This window comes from Amphiura filiformis, chromosome 5, assembly GCF_039555335.1.
Source record: "Amphiura filiformis chromosome 5, Afil_fr2py, whole genome shotgun sequence".
NCBI classification, from domain to species: domain Eukaryota; kingdom Metazoa; phylum Echinodermata; class Ophiuroidea; order Amphilepidida; family Amphiuridae; genus Amphiura; species Amphiura filiformis.
In genome coordinates, this window is record NC_092632.1 from 52455652 (window position 1) to 52476964 (window position 21313).

Here is a 21313-nt window from a genome sequence, read left to right on the forward strand (position 1 = left end):
ACATTTAAGAGTTTTAACTCTCTCTCTCTGCAGGAGTCGACTGCAGACGACAAGTTTCAATTTGTTTAAATTCAAGTATTTCAAAATTGGAAATATTCATGACCATATATGAAATCAGCATGAAAAATGCTTTTAAGATGAGTACAAACAAGCCTAGTATTGGTTCAGTGGTTCTTAAGATAGTTCTTTACAATTTGAGAAAATATCTCGAAACTTGGGACAAGTTGCAGCCTATGGCTAGCATGCAGAGCATTAAGAGTTTTAAGAAGTACCAAGTTTTAAGTAGTTGCATTGCTCCATATTGCACTGCCCCTAAGCAGTAGCAACCAGAATTGATTTTTGAGGTTGTAACAGACTTCCAATTGAAGTGAAGGAATGGGGGAGTCAACATTTTAAAGCTTGTTTACTACTCAAATATTCTGAAGCCATTTTCTAAAACCTTATTTCATTCATTCACCTAAGGGTTGAGTCCTGTCCTGAAAATTTGGATTCATCTCAGACTACTCAAAAATAAAAATGTCTGCATATAACTGCAAACAAGGAAAGCAAATTTGGGCTCACATATAATGATACAAAAACCTTGCTGCTGCCCTGCTGATACACTGTGAGCACAGATACTCAACAATGTTTGATGCCAGGTAGAGCCCTTCCCCTTCTGTTCCCACTTCCCTTTAATCCTGGGGGTGGGGTTGGATGACAAAGACATAAAGTCAAAAATGTCAAAATAAACCCACATCTATCAACTGAATAGATGAAAAGGGGTGGCATTTTAATGCTAAGTATACAAAGGTGTGTCAATTTTTCTTGATTGTGGCTTTGGCAAAACACCTCAAGTCTGCTATACGGTTTACAAGGAACCTTGTGAATGCATAAAACTACACAGCTAAATGTGCCTCAGTTCCAAAGCTTGTGATGTCTTCAAATCCCCCAACAAAACGTTCCAGCTGCTGCAAATAAGCTATTCAAGTTGAAATCCACACACCCCCTATGGAAGACATGACCTTAATCTCTCACACAGGGAGTGCAAATTTCTAATGGGCTTACCTGAATAGATTATTCTGTTTGATATCTACAAAGGGTATATGGATATCAACTGGGATAGCCCAATGGACTGCCAAGTTTGCTGCATAATAGACTCATGGTGCTAGGAAGGGTTGGTTGTGTCAACTTTTTGTTGGGGGGAAGAGGTATTTGAAGTGAAAGTTGATAGACATTGGGTTCGTTTCATGCAAAGAACGAGAACATTTAATACTATGTTATACCCAAATCAAAATTGTACCTGAATGTGCATATTTAAAAAGTATTAAGAACAAGGATTTATTTAGTTATCAGGGGAGAAATCCTCCTGCCCCAGTCAGGCATGACACTGCAAAATACACATTGTGCTGTGCAAAGCCAGTCAAACAACATCCCAATAAAAAAGATCAAGACTGAAATGTATGTAGGGCAAGTGGATTGAAAGTAAAAAGTTGTGCTAATTCTTCACATTTCAGTTAACCTACACCTTGAAGCGACCCCCTTAAGATGATTTGCACAGCTCATGCTTGCAGACTGTGCATAATTTGGCAGGCCAAACACGTTGTATGTAGATCAATTGATACTTGAGCAGTTAGCGGTCTCTCCAAGTCAATGTGTACAAATAGAGCGGTACATGTGATGGCTGGATGGAGTAGAGTAACTCTTCCTCTGCTTGTCGCTACTATACTCCATCTAACAAACAAAAAACACTTTACTTTTATTCAGCTAGGTGAATTTAATGCTATATTGCATGTATAGGCAAACCTCCATAGAGCTACTATCCTGGACAAGAAATAGTTGTCACATTGTGAAAGGTATGAAGACAAGTGAAACAGGTCTGTCATGTAATGTATTTTAAGTACATACTTTGCCCTATATATCCAGCCTATCCCAGCACTACCCATCTTTCAATGTTGACAGTCAAAGTGTGTCAACATTTTTTCCAGGATTGTAGCACCGCAAAGGATGAGTATATTAAAGGGAGCTATGTTTTAATGATATATTACTCCTTATCTACACATACAGTGAGTTTAGGATATTTTCCATATAGATTTTATTCATGTCATTACATATCAAGGCATTAACAGCTGTTATCATTACGGTAACGCTGACAGGTTGGCGCCAAGATAGCTGTTAAGGCCACTACAGACTCCTGAGTATTTGACATAGAGTATTTGACATATCTACATTGTTTAAGGGGGTACTACACCCCTGTCCAATTTTGTGTCTATTTTTGGTTTTCTCAAAAATTATAGAGCATTGGTGACAAGTCAGATATGTATATTATAGGGGCAAGGACTACAACTACTGCACTGGAAATTTTATTTCAGCACAGACAACAGTTGTGGAGTTACAGTCAAAAATGAGGGAAAACCATTATTTGATCAATTAATCAATAACTACTTGCCTCGAGTTGCTGAATTTTCAGTGCAGTAGTTGTAGTTCTTGCCCTATAATATACATATCTTACTTGTCACCAATGTGCTATAATTTTTGAGAAAAATGCAAAAATAGGCACAAAATTGGCCAGGGGTGTAGTACCCCTTAATCTATTACCAATCTAATGGGAATAGTTTAAATAACGTAAATATGTTACATAGAATATTCTACATCCACTAAAAGTCTATAGGGTCCTTTAACCTCCTTTTTGAAGCTGGCCCATTTCATAATTCTTGGAATGTGAGGCGAGAGTGCATTCTATGTGCGGGCTATAGATGAAAGGACCGTTCATGGTTAACAAGGTTAGATCTTGGGATTTGAACTGCAAGGTTGTGAGAGCAGAGCAGAAGGTTAAAGGACAGTATGTAGTCCCAACATTTTTGCCTTAGGACAGTAGTGCTTCTCTCCCGGGCTTCTCTGCTGCAATGTTCTCCGCTGCAAGTTTCGGTTCTCGAAATAGCAAAATGTCCACTCAATAGTGAACTTAGTTCTGATTCTCATCCTTGCTAATCCAAACATAGCTCTTGATCAGAGCCCTTGCAGTACCTTAGAAGATCCAGTGATCCCCGAGTAAAATAAACCCAAGCAAGTGACTAGTAAAGAAAATGTAAGGCCAATCCCTGCCTGCCTGGTTTGACCATTCTGTAAAAAATTAATACCACTCCTAGGTCACCAACCAGCACTTCCCTGTCACCAACAAGTAGGACCACTATGCAGTATGGTATTACTGTCTACCCACAGATATTGGTCTACCCCACCCACCAACCGCTCAAGTCCACTCACCGAGGCGCAGCCAGACCTACAGCCGGTCTTAACTATAGTGTCAGAGGGCATATGGCATGGGTTTTTCATTTTTTCTTTCAATTGGATGGAAAATAGGTCGGCTTTGGAGCAAAGCTAATCCGAACACTAATCAAGCACTATCCCAAACCTTAATCATAACCCTAAAAGACAAGGTGGGAGGTACTTTATCAAATTCAAACAAATGCTTTAACTATCAATATAAGTTAGCTTTATGCTCTAGATCACAAATACTTTAATGGGAAAAATAAGGAGGTGTAAAAATGAATATTTAAAAAGTCTGCATTATGCGAGCAGTGATCAATCATATTGAGCTTATAGTGTTGAAGGCTCATCATTTATGGATTGAGGAAACTATTTGTAAGGATGGCTCCAATGTACCAAGTTTAGTTTCTAAACAAAAATATGGGAATGGGAATGAAATTATACAAAGAAAACTATAGATGAGTTTACATGTGTTTACATTTTGTAGACTCTATTTTGGTCTTGTCTGAGATTAAAACTACAGGAGGACAAAAGACCATATAGTCTATATGTAGCAAGTTGATATATTTGCATTAACTTTAGTTCCAAAGCAAATAATTCTAAAAATGTGATGTGATCAAGCAAAATCAATCGGAACTCGGAAATATTAAATTTTCAGATTCTTAATATATAGACCACTTGACATCATTGTTTATCAACAAAGGCGATAGACCGGTCTATTGATATGCCTGAACGAACCGCTACACTGTTCAATGGCTTTCTTGTACTTCTTAAAATGTGGTGGGCGATTTAAAATGCACGTGCCCTGAATAAAATATGATGTGCACGCACACTGCAGGGCAAAGAACAATGGAAATTGCCTTGATTCGCGTGCATACAGCCGTGCAATGACGTCACATATCAAGTGGTCTATAGAAAAAGCATGTACAAAGCTGCATTTTGCAGAAAACCCCATTGAAATTGAACAACCAGTTCCAAACATATGAGCAATTAAAGAGTTTCCAAAACAACAGAAAACAAAAGGAAATATTTCCTTTGTTTGGCTATATCTCGAAATCAATATTTCCGAGTTCCGACTGATTTTGCTTGATCGCATCACAAATGTTACCAAACTTTCTTCAAGCTACATAATATCACAAAATTAAAAATGATTTTGCAAGTTTGGTTTTGAAAATATTGTATGTGGTCTGCCATAGACACTGCTGTCTTGTGTGAAACAATAGAGGGTGTTCTTAATGATAACACCATAATGTCAACTCATCTGTAGAGACTTGAACAAAACTGTAATTGTGCTGAATCAAAAAATACAATAATCCTGTGGAAACAGATACTTAACAAATATTTTGGCAGACCATAGCTCAAATTATTTTCCAAAATCATGGAAAACATGCTCAGAAACTCGCCCAAATCACCAATAGTTGTGGTGTCCCATAACAAGCTATAGTAAAAACAACTAAGTTGCCCCAAAATTGCAGTATCCTTTAACAGTCACCAAATTGGGCTACCAAATCTACAGGACCAAATCACGATTTTGGTAACACTGAAGAAGCAAACAATCAAATCATGCCTATTCATTGATCTCACTGATCACGTCATGAACTATACATTGAAACTATGTGATATGAGCTGCACAATTTTACCCAAATCAATTCCAATAAACAAAATAAAGCTAAAAAAAGAAATGGGTTGTCATATTGGAACCTATTCTGTTAATTATAACAATAAGAATATGGCATAACATAACTGTCAGTGTTTCACACTTTGTTTCTGAAGAGCAAGTGTTTACAAAGCCCAGTCATACCAACTCCAAATATAATAATGCATCCATCAAAATCAAACATCTGATCACAACAGCCATGATGCATATCCTTCTCATCTCACCAACATGACATTTATGTCCACAGAAAACACCAACATGCATGCTCATACTCCCATGATGATACCTATTGTATCTATTTTCTCACACATCTGAAACTATACCAAAATGTGGTCTAGTCATCCACCACCTGAGACCTTTGTCATGTCACCCACCCTCTGACAGTGATGCTCCACCACATCCTGGTACCCTGTCTACATATTGGCTCTTCACATTAGTCACATGGTTGTCACTATGTTTCATGTCAGAGATGCTGCAAGCATGCAGCAGGCAACATGAGCATAGCCCAATACTTTCCAGGCAGAGACAAAAACGCCTAAAATCATACCGATTGAACACTTTTACTGAACCTGAAACTTTTTCACACAATTAAGTGGATAACAACTTGATTAAAACTTTCTTCTATTTAGTGGATGATATATAACATAGTCACAAAACACTTGCTAAAGGTTTTCAGACCAGCAATGAGGTCGGTACCACAGCAAGCCTGCAGCCAGCATACTAGCAGGCAGAGGAAAAAGTACCTAAAAGCCAAATATTAAATCTCCCAACTGGGCAAATGACTACTTGATTAAAATAATACACTTTTGTTTGTGAGCAATCACCAAAATAACCATAAAAACATTTTCCAAGTGCAAAAGTGCAACATAAAAAGTAACCTAAGACTGCCATTCTGTGAGTAACACTTGCCAAAATTAGCCCAATTTTTAGAAAGGTACAGCAGACGGTCTTTGAAAGTAGCCGAATGAGGGAGAATCAAAGAGTACCGACTCTGCCAGGTTGTTTTTTTCAATGCTTACTGCATTTTTATTATTAGAGAAAAAAATGTCTGTGTGTCACTCATGGAGAGCAAATTGTGTACCTCCAGATTAATTTGCTATGCGCCTGGCAAACTTAAGAGTATGTTGTTGATTGTGATATTTGTGCAACATGTTGTGCTAAAAAATGTGCGCTGAATACTTGCAAACCTTTGTAATAACGCTCAATGCCGGAGGTACACTATTTGCCCTCCGTGAGTAGCAACAAAAATGGCAGATTTACCATAAACATTACAAACAGGGCAATTTTGAGTTGGTACTCTTTGGGTCTCATCCCTTTGAAGCAGCCTAATTGTATGAATTAGGTGGCTTGCAGCAATAATATCAGACAGTGGTGAGAGACTAAAGCCACTGGGAACCATCCTATTTGTATATATGATTGACACTTACTACACTCTCAATAGACACATGTAAAAGAGATGGCGAATAAGTACTACATCCAGCCCAGGCATCCAGCTCTATCAAATATGAATTGACAAATGCTCTAGGGTATTTACTAACAGATAAAAGATTTCCCTAACCTTTCTATAACACTTACTTTTACCACTGACCGATCGTCCACAACATATCAAGTTTTCAGTGACGTATCTTTAACCTAGGAGCCAATGACCTTCAATATTACATTTATAATAGAAAAGGTACCCATCAACATGAGTTAAACTGATGCAATGTTGTCAAATACATAATGTATAAGGCGACAGGAAAAACACCTCGAGCGGACAGACTTTTCTAGTAGGGTGGGTTGGTTGGTTGGGCACTTTTTTTCCTTCTTTTTTTTCAAATGTCCCTAAAAACAAACAAAATATTTTCACTCACTTCCCTCACATTTTCCAGTCAAAATCAATCAATTTTGACCAAAAAATGGCAGTGATGTATGTTGTTTTTTTGTCGCCTGCAGTCTGCAATTTTAATGTGACTGATTTTTATCTACATTTGAACAGACTACATGTATGCAACACTGCAAATTTTATTTCTTGATACTTTCCTTTAAAACTTTTGCAAAGAATGATCATTACAAATGATGTACATTGATCCACTGATTTCAAATGCTAATAACATTTGCTTTGCTAATTCTGTACCTATCATGATCAAGATTTTCCAGATATGTTCTTGACTCTTTTCTTTAAACCCCTGGCAAAGAATGATCATTTTCAGTGCATTACAAATGATGTCCGTTGATCCACTGATTTCAAATGCTAATACAATTTGCTTTGCTAATTCTTTATCTGTCCTGGTCAATCTCCTAGTGTTTACTGAACTTCCTCTCACTCACTTGTCTTGTTTGATGTGTACCATATTTGATTTCAAATAAATGACACACACACATATACACCCCAGAACACTACCCTACCATCTTACCCTAGCAACTGCGGATCATACTGAGGACATCTGAAATGATGTTTACTCAACATATCAAGGACCGAAATGGCAGATTTTTTTGTGTGTATTATAGTTGGTATTTTGAATGCACAATAGGAGACATATCGCTAAAATGAATTTGGCATGCAATTGCGACCTATTGCAGACTTCTGTGAACAGTACTCATTTGCAAGTAGGTCCACAGTTTAAATGTGAACAGTCTCATGTGTGTCCTCATATGCAGGCAAACACCAATGCACACCCCTCACACATACACACTTGCACAAACACACAAGTACCATAGATTTGTCATCATATTGAGCCATCTCATATGGCAACCACAAGAAATCCATTCTCTATCACAAAATCAATGTCCCAATGTCTATCCATGCTATACCAAGGGCTATTTGACTCTAGTATTAGAAATTTCTATCACCATCCAGGGAGCTAGACTCGATCAAGACACACTCAAGGGAGGAACTGCCATTCAAACAGAGACCAATTGGATGGATGCAATGTTTCATCAACAATATTAAACACTTTCCCCTCTGTATTAAGGCATATTAAACATATGGCCATCCCTATCTACTAAGCTATATTAAATGGTCACTGTGCTGTCCCTATAGTTTCAACAGAATCAGTGAGGTGATCAAGTAAAATGGGTCCAAAAAGCCAAAAGAAACAGTTTAACATCTGGAAACAAGGTCTAGAAACCATGGATATCCATTGTTGCTATCAGAGGTTTCTAATATGTGTCCTTGTTTGCCAGTGTTTACTAACACACCCCTGCAGACACACACCCCTCACACACCCACAACCCATTGCAAACATTCACCTTTACAAGAAAATTACAAGCATCACAGATCTGCCAACACATCTCATATGCTAATCATGTGAAATCCAAAATCTCTCATAAAATCATTGTTTCTGTCTATTCATGTGATACAAGGGTATTTTACCTGTTACAAGTCGTGCTCACATGGTCGGACTTAAATCACTTATTACCAGTAATAAGTCACTATTACCTGTTGTATGTCACTTATTACCGGTAATAACTCACTTATGTCCGACCTTGTGGACACGACTTTAGACATAGCTACACACACACACCCCTAACACAAGGAAGGACAGATACCCACATACCATAGCTATGCACTACAATGAACCACCTCATACAGCAACCACAAGAAATCCATTCCCTCTCTCTCACAAATCAATGTCTCCATGTCTATCCATGCTACACCAAAGGCTATATGACTCTGGATTTAGACTTATCAGCCTTTAGCAGTACTATCACCATCCAAGGAGCTAGACTATCAAGACACACTCAAGGGAGGAACTGCCATTCAAACAGAGACCAATTGGCTGCATGCAATGTTTCATCAACAATATTAAACACTTTCCCCATTGTATTAAGGCATATTAGATATCTACTAAGGCATATTAAATGCATGATCAATGTGCGGTCCCTATAGTCTCAACAGAATCCGAGAGGTGGCCAAGCAAAATGGGTCAGTTGTCGCTTAAACAGGAAAAATTATCTTTTTTTCTTATAGGTTTTATTGTCTTGATCAAACAATCAATATCCCATCCCACTAGTCTCAGCAGAGTGCCAGTCAGGAATGACAATGATTAACTAAATATCAATACCATTGGGATACAAAACAACATTAGGAAATAACATAGAGCTCTGCATACATAAGTCAGAAATCAGTCAATCTAACTTTTGTGTTTAAAACAAATATATATTGATATGACATCAGGTATTTCTCTCTCCCTAGGAAAAAGGAAATTTACACAAATCAGCGGCAGGATGCTGCTGGGGTTTTACAATGGGTTGTGGACTCTTGGTGCCTTTGTGTGGTGAGTTAATATTCTTCGTGCTAGCCATAGGCTTCATTCAACATAAAAAGTCCCAAGTTTTGAGATATTTTCTCAAAATTTTCTCAAGAGAGAAGAACCACTGAACCAATACTAGGCTTGTTTGTACTCATCTTAATGCATTTTACATGCTGCTTCCAAATATGGTCATGAAACTTTACAATTCTGACATTTTTTAATTAAATTTTTTTGAAACTTGTCGTTTGCAGTCCACACCCGCGTGGAGAGAGTTAATCAGGTATAAGCTGATGACAAAATACACCAACTGGTGAAAGCTACATTCATATTGCTCGGCAACATAAGATTTCCAGGAACTTAGGTTTACTGACTATGATATTAAACAATGTGGAAAATGACTTTCTTTTATAAGTAATTGAGAGCATTGTGCAAAACCTCTCAGCTTTTTACACAAACAAAGGGTATTTTTGGTTGTAACAAAGGCAGCGGCAATTACCTTGAAAGAGGAATTATCCAAATTTGTCACTTTTGAAACTCTACCATTTGTAATTCAAATGCGTATAGCTTTTCACATCGTGCCAAATGAGGTATCAAAGAACGCAGAATTTACGCAAATACGCACAATTTTCAATCTATCAAAAACTTTATTTTGCGATTTAATTTTAGTGTCTTTAAGAAACGGTGTTTGTTTTAAGTGTTTGGATACTTTTTGTGCTTAGTATTTATGTGATGGTTTTAAAGTAATCCAATATTCATTAAATGCATACTTTAACACTGCAAAACTTTTCTGTCTGAGCCTCTGTATTACTGATGAATAAATATGATCATCTGACAAGTATTACTAATATTTTACCTAACAGACAATTTTAATGATTAAAAATTTGAGTTACAAAAGCATTTTAATTGTTCACATGCCAACGTAGTGTTGATTTTGTAAAGGGATATTGACAGTGCAGCTGTTTAAACATCTCATATTTACAAGTGCACGCTTAGGCAATGAAAAAAACCACTTGTTCTATAGGTGAACAGACTTGCCACGTAGGGTCGGTCGGATATGATTTTTCCCCTTTTTCCCCTGGAAGAGGCTAAATGACTAAAACATATTTTCAAAATTCTGAATTTTCTCAAACATTTCTGTCAAAATAAATTATCTTGGCCACACATTTAATTTCATACAAGTTTCATACAATCTAGATAGATTAGGCACATAAAACAAGGGTTTCCCCCCATCACCTTAGAGCTGGCTAACTTAGGAGTCTGTAATCTTATGATCTTTGACAATGTGTGAAAACTACCAATATTTAAATTACAGCACAACAACTTTTATTGAAATCAATACACAAACATGAGCTGCTGCCGTCAACTCAATAATAACCTAGCAGTGCCAAGTGATGCACTTTCTTTCTTCATGCATACAAATGTCACTCAATTTTATCCCTGAAAATGTAGCATTTTCATGAAGAAACGTAAAGACAAAAACGAACAGATGGCATAATTCTGTTATGGGTTTGGTTAACTTCAAGAATCAGGGCCAGTTTCACAAAACCTTGCGATTGCTTTAATAGGGCTTACATGTGGTTAATTAATTAAAAAGTTTGATCTTAAGGTTTTTGTAAAACATACCCCAGGTATACCTGTTCACTTGGTATTCATAAAAACAATAAACAAGTGTTTTTGTATCCTTCTATCTGACAAGTTTAACAACAAAAATATATAATTATTTAAAAAAAAAACATTTTCTTTCACTTTTACAGTTACTCTAGCTTAGCATGACACAAGTTGAATAAAGGGCTCTGTGACTTATTTAAAAACCAAGTCAAGTGGTGCCTGACATTGTGGAGCTTATTAGCATGTGTATTTTTCAACATACAGAATAGCAAGCAAACCAACCAGAGTTACCAGCCATTACACTGGTTAAAACCACATGCTTTCAATGCTAGAATGCTTTAAATCAAATTCCACATGTAAGTATGGGTGGAACGGGCTCTTGTTTCAGTCATACTTAATGACTCGCCTTCAGTGCATTGACATTCGTGGTTAAGTATTCGAATACTCAAAAGCCTCTTCAATGCTCATGGTTAATTACTTGCTATGGGTGAGCACACTAAATGTTTGGTATGTTGTATAATATGCAGTGCTATCTATTAAAGATACCATACACATTCTAGCAAATGCATTGTACAAAAGACATGGGTAGTGGCGTCTTAAGTAACTATCATGACTATTATATCAGTAGAATGCAACATGCGCAAGAAGTGCTGTCTACAGTAGATAGCAAAATTTATCACATGTGCTGTCTACAGTAGATAGCAAAATTTATCACAGGTGTTATTTACATTTAAAAGATACACAGAATTATAATACATCAGAAGTGCTATCTACAGTAGATAGCAATTTGCTTCATAAGTGCTATCTTGAGTAAATAGCAATATTTATCAGACATCAGAAGTTTGTCTACAGTTGATTAATAGATAGCAATACACATCAAAAAGACCAACTACAGTAGATAGCAATAAGCATCAGAAGTGCTATATACAGTAGATAGCAATATGCATTAGAAGCACTCTATAGAATATAACAATATAGAGGTAGATCTAAAGTGTTATCAACACTAAATTGCAATATGCATCAGAAGTGCTTTCTAAAGTAGAGAGCAATATGCATTAGAAGTGCTATCTAGAGTAGACAGCAATATGCATTAGAAGTCCTATCTACAGTAGACAGCAATATGCATTAGAAGTACTATCTACAGTAGACAGCAATATGCATTAGAAGTGCTATCTACAGTAGACAGCAATATACATTAGAAGTGCTATCTACAGTAGACAACAATATGCATTAGAAGTGCTATCTACAGTAGACAGCAATATGCATCAGAAGTATTATCTATAGTAGACAGCAATGTGCATTAGAAGTGATATATACAGTAGATAGCAATATGTATTAGAAGTCATATCTACAATAGACAGCAATATGCATTAGAAGTGCTATCTACAGTAGACAGCAATATACATTAGAAGTGCTATCTAGAGTAGACAACAATATGCATTAGAAGTGCTATCTAAAGTAGAGAGCAATATGCATTAGAAGTGCTATCTAGAGTAGACAGCAATATGCATTAGAAGTCCTATCTACAGTAGACAGCAATATGCATTAGAAGTACTATCTACAGTAGACAGCAATATGCATTAAAAGTGCTATCTACAGTAGACAGCAATATACATTAGAAGTGCTATCTACAGTAGACAACAATATGCATTAGAAGTGCTATCTACAGTAGACAGCAATATGCATCAGAAGTACTATCTACAGTAGACAGCAGTGTGCATTAGAAGTTTTATATACAGTAGATAGCAATATGTTTTAGAAGTCATATCTACAGTAGACAGCAATATTTATCAGAAGTGCTATCTGCAGAAGACAGCAATATGCATCAGAAGTGCTATCTACAGTAGACAACAATATGCATAAGAAGTGCTATCTACAGTAGACAGCAATATACATCAGAAGTACTATCTACAGTAGACAGCAATGTGCATTAGAAGTGCTATCTACAGTAGATAGCAATATGCATTAGAAGTGCTATCTACAGTAGACAACAATATGCATTAGAAGTCATATCTACAGTAGACAGCAATATCTATCAGAAGTGCTATCTACAGAAGATAGCAGTATACTTCAGAAGATAACTACAGTAGACTGCAATATGCATTAAAAGTGCTATCTACAGTAGAGAGCAATATGCATTAGAAGTCCTATCTACAGTAGACAGCAATATGCATTAGAAGTGCTATCTACAGTAGACAACAATATGCATAAGTGCTATCTACAGTAGACAGCAATATACATCAGAAGTACTATCTACAGTAGACAGCAATGTGCATTAGAAGTGAGTGCTATCTACAGTAGATAGCAATATGCATTAGAAGTGCTATCTACAGTAGACAACAATATGCATTAGAAGTCATATCTACAGTAGACAGCAATATCTATCAGAAGTGCTATCTACAGAAGATGGCAATATGCATCAGAAATAATATCTACAGCAGACAGCTAAATGCATTTGAAGTTCTATCTACAGTAGACAGCAATATGCATTAGAAGTGCTATCTACAGTAGACAGCAATATGCATCATAAGTGCTATCTAGAGTAGACAGCAATATGCATTAGAAGTCCTATCTACAGTAGACAGCAATATGCATCAGAAGTGCTATCTACAGTAGACAGCAATATCTGCAGTAGGCACTTTACCACCCACAAACTCAAATTGTTTCGTGCATTTATAAAGCACCTGTAGCTTGCTCCTATCATTAATTTGTCACAGCTCTAACCAAATAATTGCAAGGATTGGAAAAGTACAGCATAGTCACAAGCACTTTCATTATCTGATACAGACTGGCAGACATATCTGATATTTTTGTTTGCTAGAAGTATTGACACAAACACAGTGGAAACGTAATTAGATCAAGCAAAACTAAAGATCAATTGGTTGACTGGATCAAAGAGTTGCATATATCACCCAAAACTGTGTTAAGTGTACATCTTGATGGAAAAAAGAACCTTGCATCAACACTTGTCTCATCAGGCATGAAAAGTAAGAAAGACTGATATTTTGCATGGAAGTACACATTAGGCCAAATAAAAAATAAAGTATGCCTCAGACACATTTGGTAAAAAAGCTGAGTGCTATGCGTTTTTTTATTTTTTTAAGAATATGAGCTATGCGATGTGCGATATTTTTATTTATTATTTTTTTACAGTCAAGGCACAATATTTATGTACTTTTTGATATTCAAATACAGAAACATATAGTAATATAATATATACAATGAATAGTTTTGTCTCTTTGACAATCATGGCAAAATGTGTACAAAACACAACAACCAAACTTCAAAGAAGACAAACTTGGATCGCTATACGATACTGAAAAAATGAACATAGGGGCAAAAAAAAACACAAAAAAATGGCCAACGCGCAGTGCTAAATTGGATTTCACATAGCAATGCACGCGGGTGTCTGAGACATACATTCTTTTTTTCTTGGCCTTAAAGTGCATTCATTCAGACCTGGTGTCCCATAGCCCCATTGAATTATTTCCTTACCTAATGGGTGCTATACGATTATTTCTTCTACTCTTCCTTTCTGCTGGTGTCATATAATCCATTTGAAGACTTTGGAGCTCCACATGGGACATGAGGTCTACATCAATTACAGGCCTGATGTCCCATGTGTAGCCCCAATGAATTGTTCTCTTACCTAATTGGTGCAATAGGATTGTTTCTTCTACTTTTTCTTTCTATAGGTGTCATATAATCCATTTGGAGACTACGGAGCTACACATGGGACAGGGGTCTACATTAATGCAGGCCTGATGTCCCATGTGTAACCCCAATGAATTGTTCTCTTACCTAATTGGTGTTATGGAATTGTTTCTTCTACTTTTCCTTTCTATAGGTGTCATATAATCCATTTGAAGACTACGGAGCTACACGTGGGACAGGACTCTACATCAATTACAGGCCTGCAGATGTCCCATGTGTAGCCCCATTGAATTGCTCTCTTACCTAATTGGTGCTATAGGATTATTTCTCCTACTTTTCCTTTCTATAGGTATCATATAATCAATTTGAAGACTATGGAGCTACACATGGGACAGGGGTCTACATTAATGCAAGCCTGATGTCCCACGTGTAGCCCCATTGAATTGGTCTCTTACCTAATTGGTGCTATAGGATTATTTCTTCTACTTTTCCTTTCTATAGGTGTCATATAATCCATTTGAAGACTATGGAGCTACACATGGGACAGGGGTCTACATCAATTACAGGCCTGATGTCCCATGTGTAGCCCATTGAATTATTTTCTTACCTAATTGGTGCTATAGGATTATTTCTTCTACTATTCCTTTCTGCTGGTGTCATATAATCCCATTTGAAGACTAGATTCCAATCAAAACCACCCTTCAAATCTGCTGATGCTGCCACATAGTTGAAGTTATCCATGTTGATAACATCGATAATTGGACTAACAACAGCACGATAATCCTGCAAGGGAAAAAAACAAAAACAAAACATTCATTTATTTATTTCTATTTTACTACAATAGACCAAGAATAGCCTGATTGCAGGAAACAGGAAATACACATTTTCTGACTTATTTTAATATTGTATGTTTTACTTTTGCCATGTACCACTGCATCATATCATCCCGTTTGTAAGCACTCTTTAGCAAAGTCATAGTTCATTGAATTTCAACCGTATGACAAAACAGGCAAAATCAGTAACTTGTTGCACAACATTTGCAATTTAAAGAGAATTGGCCATTGCTCATTCTAACGAAGCTAGTATATGGACAATATAAGTGTGCTCTTTCATTTAATGACATAAAATTTGAAAAATATTGTAAGGAACACTTGAGGTTTTGACTTTTAAAACCTACATTTTGGTCGAAAAATGTGCTTGGATAGGTAGTTTTCTACAGATGTACCACATTCGCCTTGCTATAACATTGAATTGCATTATCTGTTGACCTAATGTAAAAAAGTGTTTTTAGGGGGAAGTGTTAGTCAAATGAACAATCTGAACATTTTAAATTTGGACATATCGCCAAATCATAATTTCCCAACTTCATCCTGATTTGTGGCAGCAGGTCTCGTTTGTTTTTTGATTGATTGTGTGTTTGATTGGTTTGTTGTTTTGCAATTTCTGTGTATCTTCTAATACAGCGATGCGACAAGAAAGACTTATGCTACCCCATTACTAAAACGATATTGAGTTCAGCAAATTAAAATCATTTCTCAAGGAAAACCAATTTGCATTATAATGAATCCAGCACAGTTGGCACAATTAAGGTGGTATTGGATGCATTTTCTAGAAATAAGGAAATGCTTTGAGCATGTTTTAAACAGATTAATTGAGTAGGGTAAAGTACACTGATCAATATGCCTTTTGTCTGAAACAACTCGGACATACGGTTTCTATACTACATCAAATTATATTTTCTTTGTATCTTATTGTTTTTATCAATAATCAATATAGTTAATGAGCTAAAAAGACTGTAAAGGCTCATTAATATGTAATTTTTGCCAATATTTTGCTAAAATCAATGCATAAATGTTCATGGTACTTTTATTTTGCATACTTTTGCCCTGAAACTTGGTCAAAGTGTTTCTAATATGTTCTAATGTATTATATAGTGAAGCCGCCCCCTCATTTGCATATTTGCATAATTAATGAGCTAATTTGCATAAATGCTAATTAATTATGCAAATTAGGGCGGCTAGCTCATTAATTATGCATAAATTATCTGGAAGTCATTAGGAACACTTTGACCAAGTTTGAAACCAATATTCTGTTAAATAAAAATGTTATAAACATTTATGCATTGGATTTTAGCAAAATATTGGCAAAAATTACATATTAATGAGCACTTTCAAGTCATATTAGCTCATTAACTGTATTGATTATTGATAAAAACAATACAATTCAAAGACATTTAAAATGTATGTATTATGAAAACCGTATGTCCGATTAGCTTCAAACAAAAGGCATATGGATCAGTGTTCTCTGCCCTACTCAATTAATATGTTTAAACCATAAATAGAGCACTTCCAAAATGGGTCCAGAACCACCTTAACATATGCTGACAATCCCATTAAGATTCCAAATAGATACACACAAGAAATCTAACTAACATTTCATTTGACTCTCCTATGTGGGAGAGTGTGGCCTAGTGGTTAGAGTACTTGCTTCAGGTGGTCCACCCCAATACTGGTCCACCCTAACGACAAGAGAGATAAGCTAAAGACAGGGAATTGTATATATGAGATCGGCTGCCAAAACTGCGATCTCAGTTATGTTGGTGAGACCTCTCGCATGTTTGGGATAAGGCTTGTGGAACATCAAGCAGAAGTTAAGAAAGCAAACATGGAAAAGTTTACTTGGTCAGAATGCAGGGCATCCGAGCAAGAACAAACTAAGTCAGCCATATCTGATCATGTTGCAGAGGCAAATCATATCATCAAGATACTTGACATGGAGCATGTCAGAAAGTCTAGAGAAGTACAGGAAGCGATGGAGATCCGAAGGGGACAACAACCATGAATAGAGGGAAGGCACTTATTTCAAAAGTCATGTATATGACCCACTAAAATAGAACTGCACACAACTGGAAGTCAGTTTCACATGAAAGTAGATCAGATGCTCAGATCTGATGGAAGTCCTCCGATGAGATGGACAACATATTAATAAGTAAAAACTTACTGTTGCCAAGCAATTATTGTTATTTGATTTGAAGTACAAACCTGATGAATCTATTCACTGTTTCTACTATTTGCTAGGTAACAAATTAAAATAACTGCATTATAATTCAATTGCATTTAGATTGTGTTTCATGTTTGATTGTTTTGCTTTTATCATTATCAGATGTTATACTGCAGGTGTGGCCAACCTGCTGCCCACAGGCCATATGCAACCCACGCAAATGTGGGCGGTGAAGCTTATTCTGACAAAAAAATAGTATTTTGAATAAACAAAAGTTAGTAATAACTAGTTGTCTACATCCAATTTAATAATAATAATAATAATAATAAGAGAGACTTAATATAGCGCCCAACGCTGACAGCCTCTGGGCGCTGAACAAATAAAATACCTTAAGCTACAAATACAGATATACTTAACTTAAACATGATAATAACACGCATATATCTGACACAAGCAAAAACATTATAAAAGATCAAAGCACATAGTTTCAAATATCAAATCAAAGATATAAAGAGAGCGTGACCAGCACCATGTGAGTTGATTTAATTAACAAATAAAATACCTGAAGCAATATATTAAACACCATAAGATAAGCAAGATAATACAAAACCAATTTACATTTACGAGTATATCGTCAACATAGACATTGACTGTTATCATACTGACATTTTGTAAAGGAATACTTCTCCACTAAGTTGGGACGATTTTTATGTTACGAAAGATGTAGCAAAAGATTTTGATGGTCCCCACCAAGTTTATCCTGCACAGCATGCTTGGCGATTGGAGCCAACATGACACGACACACTACCACAACTGTTTCGATCATGGCCCCATTGATGTGTGGTGTATCTTGTTAATAGGGAACAATGCATAACCGATTCCCACCATTGCAGGATAGATACCCATATGATAAAGGACGCGGTGGTGGGATGTTTCTCGCTAGTAATAACGATGCAAGCACCCCTGAGGTCCATAAAGGTTGAACCCACCTCTTATAGTGAACATTTTAGGTTTAATTTCACTCTCTTATACATTGGACTCTAGTTACTGTAATTTAGTTTGTAGTTACTGTAAAGCGCATTGAGGCTTGTAAATGGGCTATATAAATTGCTTGTATCATTATTATTATAATAATGACATTATTCAGAAATAGATTCTAATTGTTAATGGTATAAAGACATCTGTACTTTCACAAGCTTCACTTTATTGTTTATAACTCCAGCTGTGCATTCACTGATGAAAGTAAAAGATCAGTGTATTTTAGATTCGGGGTAGATTTGTTGTATAAATAATCATTCAATGGACATCCCAATCCAAAAAAACTGTTCTTACTTCGATCATTCTGAACATATAGCCGTATCACTACGAGAGTACATCCAAATTAGTAAGCCTTCTCTTAGCTGCTCCCAAATTTATATAAATACAAACGTATCAACATCCCATCTCCTCCTTGGCTACAGTACATGTGTTTATTATGAACCAAATTGGCTACCTCTGTTTTATCAAACAAAATTATCAACTACCCATATCTAAATTTCACAATTGACCAAATAAGTTTATGACGGTGGTCCCTAGCTAGCCGGTCAGCAATGTACGGGAAATAAAGCAGTCCTTGACCATGGCAGTGACAATAGTATAGGAAATTACATTGCGTTCCTTGACCATGGCAGTCTCAAGACGGTCAGCAATGTATGGGAAATAACACAGGGTTCTTTGACCGAAGCACAGTAGGAACAGAATGACAACACATTTTTCATCCCACACATTATTGTAACTTACACCAAATTTCCTGTCACAACAGCAGCTTAAATGGGCTATTCCACTTGAAAACCGTACACCCCCTATGGAAGACTTGACCTTAATCTCCCACACAGGGGGGTGTGAATTTCAAATGGAGTCACCCCTTCAGGTAACTCCATTTGAAATTAACACTCCCTGTGAGGGAGATTAAGGTCATGTCTTCCAAAGGGGGTATATGGACTTCAGATGGAATAGCCCAATGGAGTGTTTGTTTCATTTATCTTTGATCAACATTGCGTCATTGGGGAGGGCAACTATTTAGTCAGCGAGAATGTCATAAGAGTTTTTTAACTTCATTGCAACTTACATTAGCCTGGTAATTTGTCTGCAATTGGATATGTGATTTTGCCGTCTACAAACAAAACTGCATCTGTAGTTTTATTGACATTAACATCAATTGTTGATTTAGACATTTGTTTTTACTGTTGATATTATTCTTTCTCCAAGATAAATATTGCATCATTCAACCCTCATGTACCAATAACTGAGTAGATATAAGATATATTTATCCTTAACTTTCTCTGCACAGGTATCAACTGCAAATGACAAGTTCCAAATTTTCTTTGAAAATTCAACAATTTCAGATATGTACATTTTCAATGCCTTGGAATCAGCATGAAAAATGCATTAAAATGAGTACAAACAAGCCTAGTATTGGTTCAGTGGTTCTTGAGGAAGCTCTTAACATTTTGAGGAAATAGCTCAAAACTCAGTCTTTTTATGTGGAAGCCTATGGCGAGCACACAGAGCATTAGAAACTTAGGATTCCTATCAATCATCAATGTACCATCAATGTATCACCTGCTAACTTGTAACACCTGCAATGAGAAATATACGAGTCCATGACAGACCCGGGTCTGTTGTGTCATGATCAAGACCATGATGAACCCAGGTCTGTCACGGACCTGCAAATTGATCATAGTGGGTGTGAAATCTGTGGGACCGCGTGGAAAACATTGTATAGCCATGTCATGCATCAAGTCATCGTTGATATTAATCATGTTAATAAAAGTTGCAAAATGTCAGCAAGACCGAAGACAAAGTATTTACATTTAAAGCTGTGATGGAACCGGGTCTGTAATGGCAGTGACGCACCTGGGTCTGTAACAGCCCAAACTTTGATACATTGCACCTGATATCCACCAATAAACTTGCATTTCAGGGATGAAAGTCCACATTTGACAAAAAGCCTGAATAAGCCTGAAAACAGTGTGAAAATGACCAGAATGGCCCTAAAACAGGCTGAAAATCAAAGAAATTGCTTAAATCTGGACCCGACACAAAACCTGAATTCAAGCAAAAAGCCTGAAAACTTACATCACTGCATTGATAGTTACACCTTTTCATAAATTTAACTTGTAGATACTTCGCTATATTTTCAATCACGCATGATAATCAACAATCTTACCCTTAAGCGAATATCCCAAATGGTACAAATATTGTGACTCAAATCTATTACATATCTGTATCATATGTTGGTTAGGATAAGACTAACATACTTTATAGATCCTTATAAATCCTAAAGATGCATGTTATTGGTATGAAGACAAAATATTGTCACAGTTTGCACTGTATTAATATAAGAAAAACACCCACTCAAAAATAAAAATTACTTCAGTCCAATACTTTGAGTATTACAATACTGAAATTTGCCATCTCAATTTGATTTGCGGAAACTACTGGGTCACCAGGGAAATATCCCAGCAGTTAATCTATGCAGTTGTGTTATTGTGAGCTTGACATATTGTTTTGTATGATGTCTATTCCCTACTGAATGAATACACATTTATCAGCAATCTGTTCCTGACTAGAGTATCACTTGCGATCATTTGGGTATTGCTGCTATTATTTCTATTGATACCTCTTCCCTGGTAATTTAGTGATTATTTTGATTACTTCTGAAGCAACAACCGTTAGTAGAACTGATGGTGACAATAACATCCCCTCTCAATCCTTATCGTTCTCTCTGTCTTGTCTCTTGGTCATCTTTGTCTTGTCTCTGTCTTGTCTCTCTATCCATGTCCCTTTCTCTCTGTCTCTATTTCTGTTGCCCTCTCACTCCCCCGGCTCACTCCTCTCTCTCCCTCTCTGTCTTTCTCTCTGTCTTGTCTCTTGG

The 21313-nt window shown here is 36.4% G+C and overlaps 1 protein-coding gene across 1 annotated transcript in view; it reads right to left on the bottom strand.

Moving 5' to 3' along the window:
• LOC140153351 (polypeptide N-acetylgalactosaminyltransferase 2-like) overlaps positions 1-21313 on the bottom strand; it is a 264123-nt gene that overhangs the window by 66950 nt on the left and 175860 nt on the right. Inside the window, exon 7 of the mRNA XM_072176081.1 lies at positions 15005-15180. Within this exon, the coding sequence (XP_072032182.1) occupies positions 15005-15180 (176 nt within the window). The remainder of the gene's footprint in view (positions 1-15004; positions 15181-21313) is intronic.